This window comes from Pteropus alecto, unplaced genomic scaffold, assembly GCF_000325575.1.
Source record: "Pteropus alecto unplaced genomic scaffold, ASM32557v1 scaffold72, whole genome shotgun sequence".
Taxonomy (NCBI): domain Eukaryota; kingdom Metazoa; phylum Chordata; class Mammalia; order Chiroptera; family Pteropodidae; genus Pteropus; species Pteropus alecto.
Genome location: NW_006436811.1, coordinates 4,538,175 through 4,557,657, shown reverse-complemented (window position 1 = coordinate 4,557,657; position 19,483 = coordinate 4,538,175). Strand labels below are relative to the sequence as shown.

Below are 19,483 nucleotides of genomic sequence, written 5' to 3'. Positions count from 1 at the left end.
TACACATATTATATATTATATATACACATATAATATATATATTATATATATGTGTGTGTATATATATATACACACACACACACACAAACATACACACACACACAGTAGAATGATTAATGTAGCTCCTTGCAATGACTCTCAACTGTTGTGCAAGTCCAGGAGGGTTTTATGTAAAGAATGAAAGAAGAATGGATTGTTTAATGATTCTTGATTTGAAAAAGTCAACCCATTGAAAACTAGGCTGTTGGATAATAATATATTAGGCTTCTCAACAGAGCTTAATATATTCTAGTTAACTGTACTAGACAATAATAATTATATGCTCTATTATAATATAAATAGTATTATAAATTATTTCAGTTAGAAACTGATACATTACCTTTTGCATATCCCAAGTGTCTGGCATATGGTTTGACACATTACAATTATTTCAATGTCCTTAGTATTAAGATTAATAAGCTTATATTTTCTTTCATCCCTGAAGTTTGTTCAGTTAAGATGTTTGAACAACTCATTTCATACCCAAACTTTAGAAACTCTACAGACAGAGTGTATGCCCAGTGGAATTAGCTTCACTTGGGAGAATTATTTTAATCCCTTATTGACTTGCAAGATGCATCCACCTTGATGTTTTCACAGGAACTTATTTCATTGATGATGATCAAAAGAGGTATGTTAGGCTTTGATCAGAGTAAATCTAAAGAAAGCTGGAAATCTGCAAATATGCAGTGATTAAAATTCTTTCTCCATCTTCTCTTAGTGAAATGAGAGAAGAGAAATACTGACTGATATCTTATAATTAGTGTGAGAGAAATTAAAAGGTTTTTATTTAAAGATCATCGAAATTGGACTAAAACAAAACAAAAATTTTTTATGCAGTTTACATTATTGATGAAATCAGGGAATCTAGTTTTCTAAATAGTAATGAATGCAGTCTCTTCAATTATTTTCCTGGAGATTTGTGTCAGAGAACTTCCAGGGGCATCATTTGCTTCTTACCATCAGAATTAATGTCTCTGAGATAAAATATGGGTGAAGCAGACAAAAAATTCCCAATCTTTCTTGTAGCATGAGATGCTCTTTACAGGCTTAAGGTAGTTACTTCTTCTGGATATGGTGCATAGGCCACTTGCAGATATGACCCTCTCAAGGAAGGTACACTTGAGAATAACATGTGCGCTTAGCCCACTGCACTTGTTAGCTATGGTTAGTGTGTGGCTGTTATCTCTTAGTTCAGAGAAATTTCTTGTAGGAAAAATATACAGAAATGAAGGATCACATTGAATATGAAAATTAAATTTTATTATTTTAGGGATATTCTACTTATCACAAGATGGTTTGAATTCAGATTCTGATTTGAGGACCCCATTTGGCTATAATATAGTTCTTTAATTTCAGGCAATAAGAGCTAGTTATTGAGATAATTCTATAAAATATTAGCAAAACTATTCAACTAATAACAATTAAATGTTTTTATAATTAAATGTTTGTTTTCTTTAGAATATTGGTATTTTGAGTTTTGGTAGCTAGCAGACATAAGAGTTCTGCAAAAAAAAAAAAAAAGAAAAAGTTAGTATAAATTATAACTTAGGAAATTGTCCAAGCCAGGAAAGGTCTATAGTAAATATTAGGCAGTTAGGAACATGCTAAATATCTTTGGAAAAGAAGGGAGAATTTTGAAAAGTAAGCAGCAAGGCAAATTCAAATATCTATTAATATTTTTATTCTAAGAAAAGATATATTTGTTGCTGTGTCAACAACTATTTATCAAACACCATGATCATGTTCTCAGGTATAATATCTCTGGAGATAAATACTGGGCCTTGAGTATCTCTCTATCATGCAGACTATAACACAAACATAGTCCAATGCATATTTAAAAAGTTGAAAGTTGTTACTACAAGAAACTCAAAAGCTAAGAATGCCTTCAATTAATTTAGTGCTACAGATTAAGTAAATCTCTCTTTCATAAGTCTCATAATGTCCTCAAATAGTGCAGATGTGCCTTTTGTATTCTTCTCAATTTGAATCTCTATCTATTCCTCATTGAGATGGCAAAGATGGCTCACCAATCAATATGATCTGCATTTCTCAACCAGAAGTGTTTTGGGGAACAAGCTAAAGGAAGTATAAACACAAATAACAGTCTGTCTGATGAATTTGCACACATTTGAACATGTTCTTTTCCAATTATCTTTTTGCAAAATAAGATTACACATAACAGAATTTTATAAAAGTATACTTCTCCAGATTTTACCTTTATTACTGTTATTACTAAAATTCAAATAAATACAGTTAATATTTAGAAATGAGACAGCTACATATAAAACCATAAAAGCAAGATAAAAGTAGTCTACTAGTGCCTGCTAACTGTAAGCTATACAGTCCTATATCATCAGTTAAAGAAATCACATATCAAGTCCAAGTCCTAAGAATATTGTCAATGGTTCAGATATTTCAGGAAAAAAGATAAATTTGGAAATATTGTATTTTCCAAATAGTTTGTATTTTCCAAAATAGTTTGAATCAGGTTAAACAGAAGTAGCTTAGAATAGAAGTACAGGTAAAGAAATACCTTAAAGCATCAATAAAAAATAGAAAGCATAAGTCAAGTACAGGAAGAACAATGGAAATGGGAAAGAATAAGTTCAGATTTAAATGTGTGAGCTTGAATTGTCAGTGGAACATCTAAGTTTAATTTGTCTTGGTTAAAAGTCAAATCATCTTATCATAAGGTTCAAGATCCCAATAATCCATGTAATGGAAATTTGCTATTGAGGATGACTAGAAATAAGGATGTTATCAGCTGGATATGGGATAAATCATTTAGAAATATAGATATTTGGTTGGTTGTTAAATAAAGATAGTTCTGAAAGACTATAAATATTTATGAAGATGATTAATTTATGACACTAATTTGAGATGTGATATTGACTATATTTCTGCATATACATTGTATATTTTTCAGACTTCAATACTAAATACATTATTTCAAATAAATTAATAGATATTACGATCATAATAAATGATCAACCACTTAAATAATTATGGAGAAATTCTTAGGATCCTGTAACCCTGTTAGTGGTGCCCAATAAAACTTGCTAGACTTTTCCCCCTAATTTCTATAAGTTTATGACTTAGCATGATTAATAAGCCCTTAAGTGACTACACAGATGGCAATTGATTAAAGTCTGATATAACTGATAAAAACAAATTTTGCCAACTATGGCCTGAAAAATTAGGTACGTCTTCATGGAAGTAAAAGAACTTAAACTGGACTCTGAAAATTGGGCATATTTTAATGGAAGCCTCAGGGGAAAAAACATTTACAGATATTACCTTTTAAAAAATGCATGATCTATTCAGATGAGAGGAAAGAAATCAGAAGAGCTAAACTCTGAAATACAGAATAATGTGCACTAGCATGTTGTTCAAAGTGACTGAATAGCTAATATGAAGTTGTATTATAGAATTTTTGGCATGCTGATCTAAAGATGTAGAATAACATTTTGCAAACGGTAAGAATCTAGTGCATAGTTTTGATTATAGCCTAGATAAATTAACAAAGGTGTCCTATGGGATGAGAAGAAGGATGGGCTTAAGTAGAATAGATTAGTGATGAGAGAGACTACAGGTATCCAGGACCTATGACAGCACCTGGCACAAAATTGGTTCTGACTAAATATTTGGTGAATGAATGAATGAATGAATGCAAGTAACAGAGCCTACCTGGGATACTTAGAAAAAATTTCAGGGTGAAGGTGATGTTCAGGCAAGGCACAGGATCATTTATTTCAGTTTTAGAAATACTGAGTTTTCAAACTACCTATATAACTGGAAACTCATGTTAAATAAATAAAAGCTAATCATAAATTATAGCAGCATAAAACTCATTTCACTTTTCACTAATAAGAACCATCATGTGAGGTAATTTTATGAGCTCTACTTGTTTTATGTCACTCTTCTCTATTTATACTGTCAACTGAGTCAATTACTTTTCATCTTAAAGCAATCAAATATTTCTGTATTCAGAATAAAATTAATGAACCTGCTCCTTATTTAATAGATGGTTTCTTCTTGTTTTTTCTTTTCCAAATACTTGAGCAGGAAGCATTCAGCTATATTTGATGTAAGGTTTTGCTTGTCAGTAATTTGTGTTTTGCTTTTGAAATGACAGCACTTAAAGACAACATGGAAAGTTTTATTATATCTACTATTCTCATTTATTTAAAAATAGAAGTAATGTCCTCAAAAAATTTAGCCAGAAGAGTGGTTATACCAATAAAAATGACTAAAAGATATTTCAGCCTCTTAAAATGTCATGATTCTATCCTTTGCCAAGATTCTTTTTAACTGATCTTAATGGGCCTATAAGTGTAATATGAAGATCTATCTACTTGTATTGATGAGTTTCTTTCAGGCTCCAGACTGATTTTCTGGCTACAGTTGAGTTATTTTCTCCAGGCCCAGCAGATACTCAAATAATAACTGATGAAATGCTGTTAGCATTGGTGAACCATCTAACTTACATTGCCAAGTTTCCAGCCTACCTTCTCATCTTCCTCTATGTCTTTGAAAATCTATCTGAAAGGGAGGAGATATATAGAAAACCTCTCTAGGCATGAGTCAGTTTATGTTTCCTTCGCAAAGCAGTACAGTCTTACGTATGAGTTCACCATTCATTGTATTGCTACTAAGTTTTACGATAACTAAACCCTCTCCTTTCACCAGCACGTTACACTGATGTTAAGCAGGCTTATGGTTTATTTAGCATTGAGTGTAAGACAATGGACTGTCTCATAAACCACTTAATAAAAATACCTGAAAATATTTTATTAGTATCAGACTTATTTATAAGATGAAATAAAAATCATTTTTTTCCTGTAGCTTACAGCATATGATATTTTATAATTTATCTTACTCATTTGATCAAGCAGAAAACTTGAACTATGTATGAAACTGGCACTTGTTCTCTAAGGACTGTCACTTCTCATAGGACTCAATTTTGTTTTATAGATCCAAATTCTGTGAGCTGATTTATTTTAGCACAACACCCAGTAGAAAAATGAAACTAAGATATTATGCTATATATAAAGTATATGAAATTTTGTCACATTCTTAAAAATGTGAGAATGTTTTCATAACCTTGATAGCCCAAGGATATAGTATTATAAGATGTAATACTTTATTTGGTCCAAGTAAGTTTAAATTTATCTTTCTTTAAGTGTTAATTCAATATTACATTTCATTTTTCCAATGAACTTCCTGACCAGATAATAGGTATAGATGTGTGTTCTATGCTCTGTGCCAATTCTGTTAGTTACTTTGCCTTTCAAATTATGTCTTTATTCATGCAGTATTACTCTTAGTTAAGAAATAACTTACAATATAGATATTTTCTTATTCATAGGTATGCTGCTATAATATTTGCTTGCTACTATTGCTTTAAGATATTTTAAGGTTATAATGCAAATTTTTATAATGTAAATATTTTCTGACTTTTAATACAAAACTAAAGCTGTATACTCTTTATGTATTGAGTAAGTTGTGCAGCACAAATAAATCCATGCCTTTGATTTTGTCTTCTTATGATAAGAAAAAGATTTATTTACAATGTTAAGAGAGTATCTGTACATGCAAGTGAGTACAGAGAATCATGACAAGGATTCTAGCCAAGAGAGTATCTTCTTTGACACGTTAAGGTAAATTATACAGAAAGGAGACAATTTTTTGAATGATATGGAAATTTCTTTTCTTTTCCGGAGTTTGGAAAAACACTGCAAAATTCAGCTACTTGAATAATGCATTCCATGTTTGTGAAGCAATACTTTCAGAGTCATGATTTTCAATTTATTACAAGCATTTGAAATAAATTCACACAAATACTTGGAAACAAGTTTGAGGAGTGTCTAAGTGTGAACACACAAGATTAAAACACTCATCAATATTTTGCTAAATGTGGATAATTTTAAAAATGTGGTTCAATTCCTCAAAAGATCAACAAGCAAATTCTTTGTATTTGAATAATAAATGTAACAGTTATTTCTAAGAACTATTGTTTCAATAATTACATTTCTTTTTATTTTTTTTTAATTAAAGCAAAGTTAGTGATAAAACCAATGGGACTTTAAGAACAATACGTAAAAAAGAAATAATGTTTTAATGCACACAATTGCAGAGAACTTATTTATTCTAGTCAACTTCTGCCATTTCTGGCAACTGGAAGGCTCTATCAAAGTTACTGTTGAGAGTTCTAGCTATTAATGGATAAATTATCTTGATTTTCATATTAGTCAATGCTGGTATCATATAGAGGGTTTATATAAGTTTCTTGATTATGTTCTATTCTACAGCTACAGGTTTAACCTATAACTCTGGTCATTATTTAGTTACAAAGAAAACCTACCAAGATAACAAGGAACTAGGGCATATTTGCAAAGTGACTGCCTAGCTGACATGGAACCAAGCATTAACCTCATAATTTATGTAATGTTAATTTTTAATATATCCTTCACTACCCTTCATATTGAGTCTCAAGATATTTTTATGTCTGATATATCTTCTAGATGACAAAACAGTCTGAACATTATTGGTTTGTAGATGGTGGAAACTTTTCTTGAGGTTTAATATACCATTAATTTATAAGTATGTAGACAATTATTAGTTAAATTATAAGAACATACTAACAGTGAAGATATTGAGGAACTTCCAAGGGCATATATATACTTTTTTGTAAACTGCATAATACTATAATTATCCTTGATTGGGAAGGGTATTGATATGTAGTATCCTAAGAACAAAATCTAATTTGTAGACAATTATTGTACATATATTTGTACATAACATGAGTATTTTTCTATGTTGTATACAATTGCTAAAACATATTGATATGTTTTCTAAGTCTGACAAAAAAAGAGCCATCACAATAATTTCGGTTTCATTAAGAACTGAAGAATTTAAGAAACACAATTCTCCTTTTCTAGATAGGGGCAATATTTCTGTTAACCTTGAATCATTACATGAAATCTAAAGATAGTACAAGTTTCAAAGGCAGCTTTATTATTCTGACTTTGAGTCTGACTTTGGGATGAAATAATAATCCTAAAAAGTGTTATCAGAGGAGATGAAATACAGACCCAAGTCATAGCCTCCATAAGAAAGAAATAATTGCAAGTAAAAATTTATAAAACAGGCAATAATAAGTAACAATGCTTATGAAGAATACATTTTCTTTCAAAATGAAGAATTTAGTCAAATGATTAGGAGTATGACAAAGTTAAGAAATTTTATACATTGTTTTGTTAATAAAATGGAATATATTATTTAAGTATAGAATACCTTGGTCATTTTATAGAAAGACAAATTTTAATTTTATTTTGTATATCCCCCATGCCATACTTTGAAATAAATAATTTATAATATTTTTAATTATGCATATATCTACGAACATTGAGAAATTAATTTCCTTTAAAATATTACTTGAAATTATTGTAATCCTAAGCACTTAGAGTTGACTGGCTTCTGACACTTTGTTTTTATAGAATTTCTTAAATTTTCTTTTAAAATTACCTATTGTTCATAAAAATGTTGAAATAACCCTTATATATCTTTGCATGTATGTGTTTAGGATACATATTTAGCTATTCAAATAGATGATAAAATCAATGTTTTTAGCTTTAGTTTTATCATCAATGTCTATATCATGTTATTAAAGTTTTTAAATTGTAACATTTTCCTGAAGAAATAATGAACGATGTTTTATCTTGTATGTATATTTTGATTTCTCTGTAGTCTTTTGTGTTAATAGCATAATTTAATCTGAATGACCTTTATCTTTCAACCACAAAGAAAACTGTCTAAATCATTTTTTCCCCAAGAACACACATTTTATTTCATTTTAACAAGTTTTATCATATAAACTAACATTTAAAACATGTTACATATTATGTTCATCTATATCCATTATATATATGTGAAACTAGAAACATATAGAAATATTTTCATGACCAATGTTAGTCACTTTTTCTTACTTAGAAATCAAAAAATTATTCAAGAATTACCATAAATTAATTTAATGTTAGTCTATTTCTTTAAAGTTGTCCAAAGAAATAAAAATTACAATGTAAGCTAACACAATAAGTTTTCTTGACATGTAGCACTGCAAGAATTCACAAAATTAAATCTTTATAAAAGACATAATTTATTGAAATTTTATTTAAGCAATCTTATATTTTGGTATTCCTAAACTATAAAACTAATTATTGCTTTCTGGACCCATACCACTAGTGTACAAGAGTTTAAAATATTAGAAATGAAAATTAAGTCTTATATTTATTAAAATATTGTGCCAGAGTTATTTGTGTATGATGATAAAATCAAGAAAGCATAGAGTTCATTTTAAGCTAAAACTAATCAACCCTAAGTGGTCAAAAGAGTCATCTAAATATCAGGAATAGTATATGAACTCTTTTTAATGTAAATGACCCTCTGTACTCATATGCCAAGATTTAAAGATGTTTACAACTATGTCATAAATCTACTTATTTAAAACCTAAGCCATTACCCAAACTCCCAGTTAAACATTTTGATTCTGAGTTATAGTTTTCTAAGGAAAAATAGAAGAGAAATACATATCTTTGGAATTTTTCCTTTAGGTTTTCCTCTTTTATCTGGAATTTGTAAACTGTTGGAATTTGGAACATCTGGATAAGATGTTCCTAGAGTGTACACCTGACAACAGTTTTTTATGATCAAGTAATTCCAAATTTTCCTATACAAGGTGAAAAAGGCTGAGAAGAACAAAGAAAAGAAGAATTGATGAGAGATAATTCCAGACATGTACAAAGCTATCACTGTAAAGGCTAACTACTTTTTAAGGAAAGGGAAAGGCTTAGATTTAAGAAAAATGTATTTTGACATGCAAATGACCAAGAGTCATATTAAAATACTTCTCTCAGGTTTTCAGGGTTGTTTGTTTAAGTTTATAAAGACCACTGGGACATTGTTAAAATAGATATCTTTTTGGTGGTTAAAAATAAAAAATTACTGAAAGTGTAAAACAGTAATCCTTTTTAAAAAATTCCACTAGTGGTCTCTTATCCTATTCCATAGCATTTTTTTTTCTATTTATTTTTTCTTATTTAGTGTTCAGAATAAAAGTAGGTAGAAAGGCAACTAAGGTTTAGTATACAAGAAGGGAAACTTATCTTGGAGCTTAATTAAACATCTTCTCTTCTATATTCCAAAGTATCTGATAATTGTAATACACTCCTATTCAATCTCAGAGTTATTCTGTTATCTTTCCCACATCTTATATATAATATCTTATATGTGTTTATATTCTTTCTGGCACCTCTAACAGTAATTTATGTATTATAATGGCTAAATAAGCTTAATTAAGGTTAGAATTATAGCGTTAAAATTAATTAATTAATTATACATTGCCGTTATATATTAATTTACTCATTCAATAAACATTAGTGTATGGATGTGGTACAGTTTCTTACCAATGTAGGAGAAAAAGTCAGTGAGTCAATGTTACATTTTCTTTATTAATTTACTTATTAATTTTCTAAATCTATGTAACAGATTTAACTGTCACTCAAAATGACACATTGGTTGATTAAGAAAGAATGTGATGTTAAAAGATTGAGGAAAATGAGAATATAAAGAGCAACAGAGGAAGAAGAAAATGAAACATACTTAAGATGTGTTCAAAGAAATGTACGCAGAAAATTTTGTGGGGATAAAAAACCCAGTGCGGCAGAGACATAACATAGCTTAAAAGTGCCTGTTGCACTCCATTGTTCTCTCAGGTTTGGGAATTTTGGTATAAAATTTAGTTTCACTACTGGAGACTATTATTTTGCCTTGTTTTCATTCTTACTGAGATTTTTCTAATCTGATTAAACTATTTAAAGCACTTAAACTATACCTAGAACATCTTAGAATATACAAATATTTATAATAGGCTTGTGATGAGCTAATTTGTTGAAGGGTACTTTTGAATTTTCCTCACCAGACATGTTTATGGCCAACATAGGCAACTATATTTGATTTATAAACAGGTTTCATAAAATGAAAGAAAATGGAAAAAAGAGATCTCTTGCAATTAGTTCCTTTATATTCTGTATAGTAAAATGATAAACAATATTGAATCAAAAACAATATTCATTCTGTTTCTCTTAAAAGGCATGCATTTTACTTATATTTACTTGTCAATGTAATTAATTCTTACTATTTCTTGCATACCTCTCAACATAGGGGTAATATCATAAACATTAAGCTTCTCATTTTAACTATTGACATGTTTATTCCTATGAAAGCATTATTAATAGTGATTGTATATTATTTACAGATATTGGCAGACCTAGAAAACCATGCATTATTTAAGAATGATCTGGAATGTCAAAAGCTGATTCTGGAAGCAATGAAATATCATCTGTTACCGGAAAGAAGAACTTTAATGCAAAGTCCAAGAACTAAACCCAGAAAATCTACAGTTGGAACTCTGTATGCTGTAGGAGGAATGGATAACAACAAAGGTATATGATTCTAGATCTATATATAACATATACCCAATATCATATCATGGCACAATTTTAACATTGGAATCTGTATAATACCAACAAACTTCACATAAACTTAGTTTTATCCATTAAAATTTTAAGATTAAGGAAACAACTAAAAACACACCTCTTTCAGTATGTAGTTGCTACTTCAGTTTCTTATTCATCTTTAAATCCTTTATCTTTTGTGCTTTATGTATAAATTTTATATGAAATAAAAAAGGGATTTAAAGCACTTTCTTAGAAAACACAGGCCAAGTAATTTGTTGGATATATTGAGAACGATATTCTCATTCTGAGTAAAGGAAGTGTAATGAGCCAGGTATTTTCTTGATGAGTGTAGTATTAAAAGAGAATTTCTGCTTTTGAGAAGTTAAGAATATCATATAGAAGCTAGACAAATAAATAGACAATTATAAATGAGTGTAAAAACTGTGGCATTTATAATTCACAAATTTAATTATTTTATAAAATTTTCCCTTCAAAAGAAAGTGAATGTTTTGTTAAAAAATTGAACACTTACATGTGAAGGTTTTGTTCTTACTATTTTTAGTGGAATAACTCAATTAACATTTGTCCTCTTCAGCCTTTATGTGGGTCTTAATTTTCTTGAACAAGTACACAAGACAAATATATTTGTGTATAATTAGTGATATCATTGTCTATAATGTATTTAATGCTCATGTGAAAAATGCAGTTGGGAACAATAGAATGTGATCACATTTTGAACCCCTACTAAGGGAGTTTGTTTTGAAAGAATCGGAAAGAAGCAGCAAAACTTACCTCAACCTCTGTGAAGTAAGATTCCAAATAGCAGCTAATAATTTATATAATTAGAAAACAATTTATATAACAATAGAAAATGACACATTCCCATTTCAGTCTCGATGCCTTTCACTAGTTTAATGTTTTGAAAAATCTAACTTCTATTTACTGAGATGTTGATTTCTAGTATTCATCACATTGAATGAGCACTAGAGTATTAACATATTTAAAAAAGCATAACTATGAGTTTAAAAGGGGTCAATAACATGTTGCTTTAAGAACTAGAAAAATCTCTCTCTCTCCCTCCCTCCCTCCTTCCCTGCCTCCTCTTCTCCTCCATTCCTCTCTCTTTAATATGTGCTATTAATTTAAGAGAACATGTCAGAAGTTTTCAAAGAAAAGAGTGGTTAATGACCCTCTTTTTTAGAGTGGTAAAACAGAATATCGAATACAAATCTAACCAAAAAGTAGTTAAAAAATTAAACTAAAATGCCAAAGAATTTTTTTTCAAGCTAAGAAAACAAACCTGTTAACCTGTATCCATGTTGTCCCCATGAGAGTGACAAATACTTAATAACATGCATCACCTGACATCATTAGCCATCTCTTGGAGTAGAAGCATACAAAGTTTATTGTAACATTGTAATATCTTCATTTTACTTGTAAAAGTGAATACTTTGATTTCTTGTGACTTTCAATAAATTTGTTTATCTAAGTCTCAGGTTTCATAAATGGGTAATGGTTTTATACATGTTTATCAAATTTTAAGGACAAATGAGTGGAATTTGTTTTTAAAGAACACAGTATGCTACAGAAAAAGTGCCCATACAAGAGCAAAGCATTTGTAAATCTACACATAACGGTTTTTAAATAAATAAATAATAGAAAAAATTTATTGAATCTGGTCATCTTGTGACTAAGACTGAAAAAATAATAAATTAACACTGGTACAAAAGTCGCTGTACTATTAAAGAACCAAAAGGCATGACTAATTTGACTTTAGTTACAATTGTTATAGCACAAAAGAACATGAGAACATGTAGTCTATTGAGTTAAACTGTTTGCCAGCATTTTAATTTCTCTAATCTTACAATCTTTTGAGACAAAAGAGATTTTTTTTTTAATGTAGTTTGTTAGGAATTATGGATCTCTTTTATTTTGGAATTGAATAATACTAACAATTTAGTTATTGTTACACTTTCCAGTAAGGTAGAGGCTTAAAAGAATGTGATAAAATAGGAGGTTTCAAAAGATAATCCTGATTAAATCAGAAATAAAACAGAAAAAAATTTTTTGAAGGAATCTTTAGGAATTCTTAGCATATACTTAGCCCTATAAGAATTGGATATTAAATTTATCCCATAAACTTAGATAAAAATCTAACGCTTTATACCAAACTATAAAAGAACCTATTTTTCTTGGTAAGCAAAAATTTCTAGAAATCCAATGTTTCAAGTATTTAAAGAGCAACTAGGACATTTTCAAGGTACTCTCTTGAAATTGCATTGTGCTTTTACTGCTTACAGAGTGTTTTCTACACCTTATTAACTTGTGTTATCTCTAAATGGGCACTAAGATTTTATCTTAAAATTGTCTTTTCTTGAAAAGCATTGAGGCAAAGGGAATGAAAATGTAAAAGAAAAAAAGAAAATATAAATTATCAAAAATATGGAATTAATTTTGCATGAGTAATTTGAAGAATAATACAATACGATACCATATGATGTACAATATTCAGTGTATTTTTTTGAAATTATTTGCATGTTTATATTATGCCTTAGAATGGGCTATGTAAACATTCCTTGGATTTCTCTTCAGCTCCATGATAACTGGGATTCAGATGTTATCTCGTGGGATTGATAAACCATGCATACAATTCTTGCATATTTTCTGTAGATATTATGAAAATTCAGAGCACTATTCTCTCTCTTTTTGCCTTTCTTCTCATATTTAAATCTTTGGAAGATTTGTAAATAGAAGATTGCTGTTACCTAAATAATTTTCACAATAGGACCCTTCAAATAGAAAATATATTAAGAATGTATGATATTTGTCCTCAGTAACTGATCATTTGGAAATGATAAAACTGTTTCATCAATGACGTATATTTTAAATATCTACTTCCAAGCACTATCATATACAAAATTTCATTTACTCTGTACAACAAGCTTGTGTTGAGAGTATATTCTTGATCATTTTGACAGAAGTTAAAAAATGTTTTTTTAATTTCTAACATTAATAAATAGTTAAGGAAGAGTTTTAATCTAGTTATCTGTATAATTCCAAAATTTGTGTTATTTCTTATACCCTTTTGCCCACATTTAACCTATTACTGATATGTGCTGAGAGACTTTTTAAAATGCCAGCACAAAAGCTTGACATACTATAAATTCTTAATATATGATTTTTAAGATTTTGCTGAACTTTATAACTAGCTCTCTAACATAGTGGGTGAACAAAAAATCCCAAGCCAGTTAATAAAACTTATTTTATGATTTAAGGAGAAAGAAGTAATATAAAAAAGTAGGTAATTGAAAAAATTAAATGTGCTCTATTATATTTACTTTTCTTTCATGTTTGTAAATTAATTTTACGTACACAGAATTATAAATATTTTAACTATTTATCCCTAATTTAAAATTATCTATTTGATCAATTTCTCATGAGCTTTTTTTAATGACATATCAAAATGAAATATAATAGACATTGCATTAAAATTCAGCCTATATTTTAAAATTTTATTTTCAAGTTAGGTATAAAAAACTATTAGTTTAGCATTTTTAAATGTCCCAGAAATATATATGCTTAAATTTTCAGAAAATTTATGTACACAAATACAAATTTATAAGGTCACATTCAATAGATTCCTTTTAAAATAAAGTCTTATTACAAATGTTCTGAAATACTCATTTTTTCCATTTAATTTTTATGCGTATATTATTTCCTCAAACAACAAATTATGCATGTGAAAAAAGCTACTTTTAAATATGAAACATAAAAATCTGATTTTTCTGTGATCGAGTATTTCTAGGCTTAAATACATGGCATAATTATTAAATAAAAGTTCTATAATTAACACAAGGTTATTATATTTCTTACTATCAAAAAAACTATTAATCTTCTCAAATATACCTTACCAGCATTATTTTCATCTAACATGGCTTTAAACTTTAGTCACCAGAATTATTCAGCCCTCCATAGCTAATAAGTTATCAGAGACTGTCTAATTTACATCAGCATTTCCACTACTTCACGTGAAATTTTATCACCTACGCCTGCAGGCCTAGGATAATGCATGTGTTTTTCAAATGGATTTACTTTTTCTTACAACTCATAAATAAGCTAGGTGATGATCTCCCTACTTCCAGTCTCCCTCCAATCCCACCCATTCAGCTCACTTCTGCCAAATCAATTTATTACCACCTTGAGAGTGATCATTAAAACAAACAAGTAAATAAAATAATAAAGTTAAAACCTTCTTGAGATTGTCATCCTTCAGCTAGAACCCAAAATCCTTCACTCGTGCAATGCAACATCTGTCCTTTTCCACCTACCATTCCAAATTTAACTGGCAGTATTTTTCCTGTTTTGCATCTATCACAAATGTCTGGAAATGATAACTCTAATCTTTATCAAATTGCATGACTCACTTCCTCAGATTCGAAGCCCTACGTAAGTTGCAGTACTCCCCATGCACATACATTGTCATGAGATTCAGAGTCTTTCTCCTTCTGTGGCCCTGTTTTGCTTGTCTAACCCTACTGTAGTATTCTCCCACTCTTGGCTTCTCAGTTATCCTTACTTGTACCACTTCTATAATATCTTGTATAATATGCTTGCCACTTTTATTACACCGATCCAGTTATATTGAAAACATAATATTTTTAATCATTCTCATTTTCCCAAAGTATTATAACATTTTTGAATGTATAAAAATGTTAAAAGAATCATATGGGGTACATCCATCCATGTATTTGCTAGATTTTATAGTTAATATTATGTTACATTTACTTTATCACATATTTATCCATCTTTCATTCCTCTACTCATATATCGAATTTTGTAATGCATTTACAAGTTGTAGGTATAGATATTCCTTATCCTAAACACATATTATTGGCTAATTTTAAAATTATTTGGAGGTTTTAAGCAAAATTAACATAGAGTGAAGTGCTTAAATCATAAGTGTACCTTTAAATGGGTTTTGAAACACATATATATATATATGTATATATATATGTGTTTCAAAATGTAATTCAAATGTGTTTTATATATAATTCAAATATCTAAAAAGATAGAGAACATTACCATATCCCCAGAAAGTTCCCTCATTTCCCTTACTAGTCAGTCCCCAGCTCCCACATCTCCAAAGACAGCTTCTCTGAAGTTTTTCCAGCTTAAAGTAGCTTGGCCTATTCTTGGACTCCATTTGAATGAACTCACACATTCCATACACTTTTACCTAAGATTTCTGTCAATCGGTATAATATTTTGGTGATTCATCCATGGTATTGTGTATATCAATAGTTCATTCTTTTTTTAGTTGCTTAATAGTAATCTGTGTATCCATTTTTCTGTTGGTGGACACCTGGGATAGTACCAGTTTTAGCTGTTGTAAATAAAGCTTTTGTGAACCATCAAGTACAAGTATTTTTGTAGCTACTACACATTTATGTTTAAAAGGCAAATAAGCAGCAGACACAAGACTTGCAAAAAAGTAAAATTATGCAAAATTATGATTAAATAATTCACAAAAATGTGTCATTTTTACTATGGCTAATCATTACTAAATCTATTTATGTTTTTTGCAATTTTTGTTCTAATAGTAATAACATCTCACATGTTGGAATAATGACCTAGGATTTGGGGCATCTTTTATGCATATGAAATATTCTTTGATATACCAAATTATAGGATGTATTTTTACTTAATGTAAAACTTTAAAAAATTTGTATGTTAGTTATGTTTCGTACTCAGGTAGTCTTGATGCCTGACTTTTAAAGAATTCTTTTAAGAGCATGCAGCCTTAATGTGGTCTAGAAATACTAACGTACACTTGTAGATAATGATCTGTTCACACAATGATATACCCACTGAGAGATGATTTAATTGCAAGAGAAAATTCATGAATAAATACCAAAGAGGATAAGCACATTTAATTTACTCTATTACACTGGAGGCATATTAATTATACATACTACTCGAGGAATCCAGCCATACCTGCTGAGGGACAGAGAAGAATTTTAATGGCGAGGGTGATGCCAATCTGAAATCCTCGAGAGTAAGCAAGAGATGGGAGAACTGAGAATGCTGATGCCTCAGAACATCCCAGTGTCTGTGTCCCGTGGAGGGTATAGTTGTATTTTCATTACTTATTTTATTTTATATAAAAGGAAATTACACAAAAGAAAATGAAGTATTTCCTTTTGTGTCAACAAAAAATTCCAAACCAAAAATACATTTCCATACTAGATTTAAACTTTTGAAAATATAGCTATATGTATGTGCATGTGCATTTTTATCTCAGTCCAGGTTAATGTGCATTTATTAGACGTATAAGGGATTTTTTTAAATTAATTATTTCAGGACTTTGGATTTATATACAGACTTTGAGGCTTAACTCTTCACCGACAACCCAGATATTTTTGGTGCAATGACATTTACCCATTTTAGTAAAATTGAAACAATTAGAGTTGTATGAGCCTTGCAATCATTAGCAAGATAATTAAATATTCCAAATGTTAGTTTTTCTCATATGTATCATGAGAATAATATTACATATTTATTTGGGACTCTGGAGCAATGTCAAGACAAGGACAGATATAAAAACTTAACTGACGTTTATTCAATAAATAATGGTGCAAGTAGTATTTTGAAATGTTATATATTATTCATTGCTGATGATTTTTGTTCACACTTAAGCCTCTGTTTACTGAGGCTGAGGCTTTTAAGGTTCACAGAAAAAATCTAGATTAGAAGAAAGGTCTCAGTAGTAAGCTTTTGACTTCAAGACAAAGTTCCTTTTAAAAGCAAGTTTATGAACGATATGAGTTCACTTAGAAAAAGCTTTTGCACATCTGATTCACACATATATATTATAACCCTCAATATTAGCCATTGTTTTCTAAATGTTATATGCATCAGAAATTCAATAATTCAGTATCAATTTAATCTTCATTGAATAAGGATTTTAAAACAGTGATTTTCAATATAAGGATAATTAAGTATATTTTATAACATCATATAAATAAATTATTTCCACGTTATACTATTTTTAGTCTTTGCTTGGTCTATTGTCATAAGGTCCAGTTAGAGGTATTTTTTTTGTACATAATTACAATTTGCTTTTAAGTGGCTTCTTTAAAGGAATCTCTACAGGTGACCATTTCAATGTTTACCTCTGATGTATAGGCATAAATAATTGATGATATCATATATTTGGCAGTCTAACTATAATTCTATTAGATTAAAATCATTCTTATATATGTTCACATGTTGAATGAAAAAAATGTGGCTTTCTGATAATTCTGCTAATATTGCTTTTTACTTTATTTAATATTTATTTTATTTAATATTTCCTAACTCTCAAATCTATTTTAGGAAAAATAGATTTTGTTGTTTTTAAATCTATGTTATAATAATTAAAAAATGTTAATTATAAAATTGGATTAAAATGCTGGTTTCTCAGCATTTCTTGGCTTCCCAGATTATCAACTAGTTAGATTATCAACTAACTAACTCTTTTGGGATTATCTAATTCTTCTATAAGTATTCATTGAGTACCTACTAATTTCCAGTCACTGTTCTTAATGCTGGTAAACAGCGAATGTTCCTGGCTTGCTGTAGTTTAAATTATATTCAGGAAACTATAAACACATGTACAAATTATTATAGTTCGTGTGATGATAAGTCATAGTGAAATATAAAGAAAGGGGAATCAGGATGAGGAATCAGGATGCGGAGATAGTGTTGCTATGTTATAAAAGTTGGCTAGAAAAGGCCACTCTGATAAGTGAAACACGATATACAAATTTCTATCTGGAATTTGAACCTGTTTCTAAAATAAAGACTTCTTGACTTTATTATGATCAATAAACATTTGTTAAGTACCATTTTCTCTGAATATTTATGCTTCATTGGTATTTTAAGAGCATGGGTTGGCAAACTATGGTCCACAGGCCAAACCTAGCCCACCATCTGTTTTGCATAGCTTTGTTTTTCTATATTATAATTTTCTATATTATAATTGAGAAAAATCAAATAAAGAATAATATTTCATGATGCATTTAGTGAATATTTGGGTAATTCAAATTTCAGTGTCCATAAAGTTTTATTGAGACTTGCTCACTTGTTCACCCATTGTTTATGGCTGCTTTCACTCTATAATGACCATATAGTTGCAACAAAGAGACCCGTAAGAAGACCCACGTAGCCTATGTTTTATGCTCTCTGGCCCTTTACAGGAAAATTTTCCCACTCCCCGTTATAGTATAGTATAGTATATAGTAACCTCTATATTGTATTTCTAGGAAAGCCATGATGCCAAATGTCATACTCGCTTGATCCAAATCTAATTTACTGGCTGAGTGGGCAGTTTCTGTGCATGTTTACACTTTGCCACTGTAAACAATTTCCTGGTCTACCTGCTTATCTGCTTAAGAGCATTCTCTGAGGTAGTAAGAGCAAGTACAGACGGCATTGCCTTTGTACAGGAAGCCTGTACAAGTACAGAATGGGGGTTGAAGCTCCAGAGGCAATCCCCAACCAAGTACAGAAGTCAATGATTCTCCTGTAATTTTACTTCTGGCATTATCATTTTCCTTTCTTTCTTATCCACCATTTATATCTTTGTTGGCCAATTCTATCTTCAATTATCCATTTTTTTTTGGAGGGGGAGGTAAAATGACAGTGTGTTTATCAGCAGAAAACTAAAAGGTAACACATTAGCCTGTGTCTGCACTCAATAACAGAAGTGCAATAATCAATCACCAGCAGACTTTAAAAGAAATGACATGACTGGTCATGATCATGATGTACATCTGTTATTTAAGTAGTGATTGTGGATTGAAGAGCTAGTAGCCGTTTGTACTCTATGCAAATTACTCAAATATAATAAGTTAATATATTGTAGTAACTGAAATTTGTGGGTG

General features: G+C 29.6%; 1 protein-coding gene across 2 annotated transcripts in view; it reads left to right on the top strand.

The window, feature by feature from the left end:
- KLHL1 (kelch like family member 1) overlaps positions 1-19,483 on the top strand; it is a 273,787-nt gene that overhangs the window by 186,822 nt on the left and 67,482 nt on the right. For both annotated transcript variants that reach the window (XM_006913780.1, XM_006913779.1), the window contains one exon: positions 10,358-10,544. In XM_006913780.1, the coding sequence (XP_006913842.1) occupies positions 10,358-10,544 (187 nt within the window). The remainder of the gene's footprint in view (positions 1-10,357; positions 10,545-19,483) is intronic.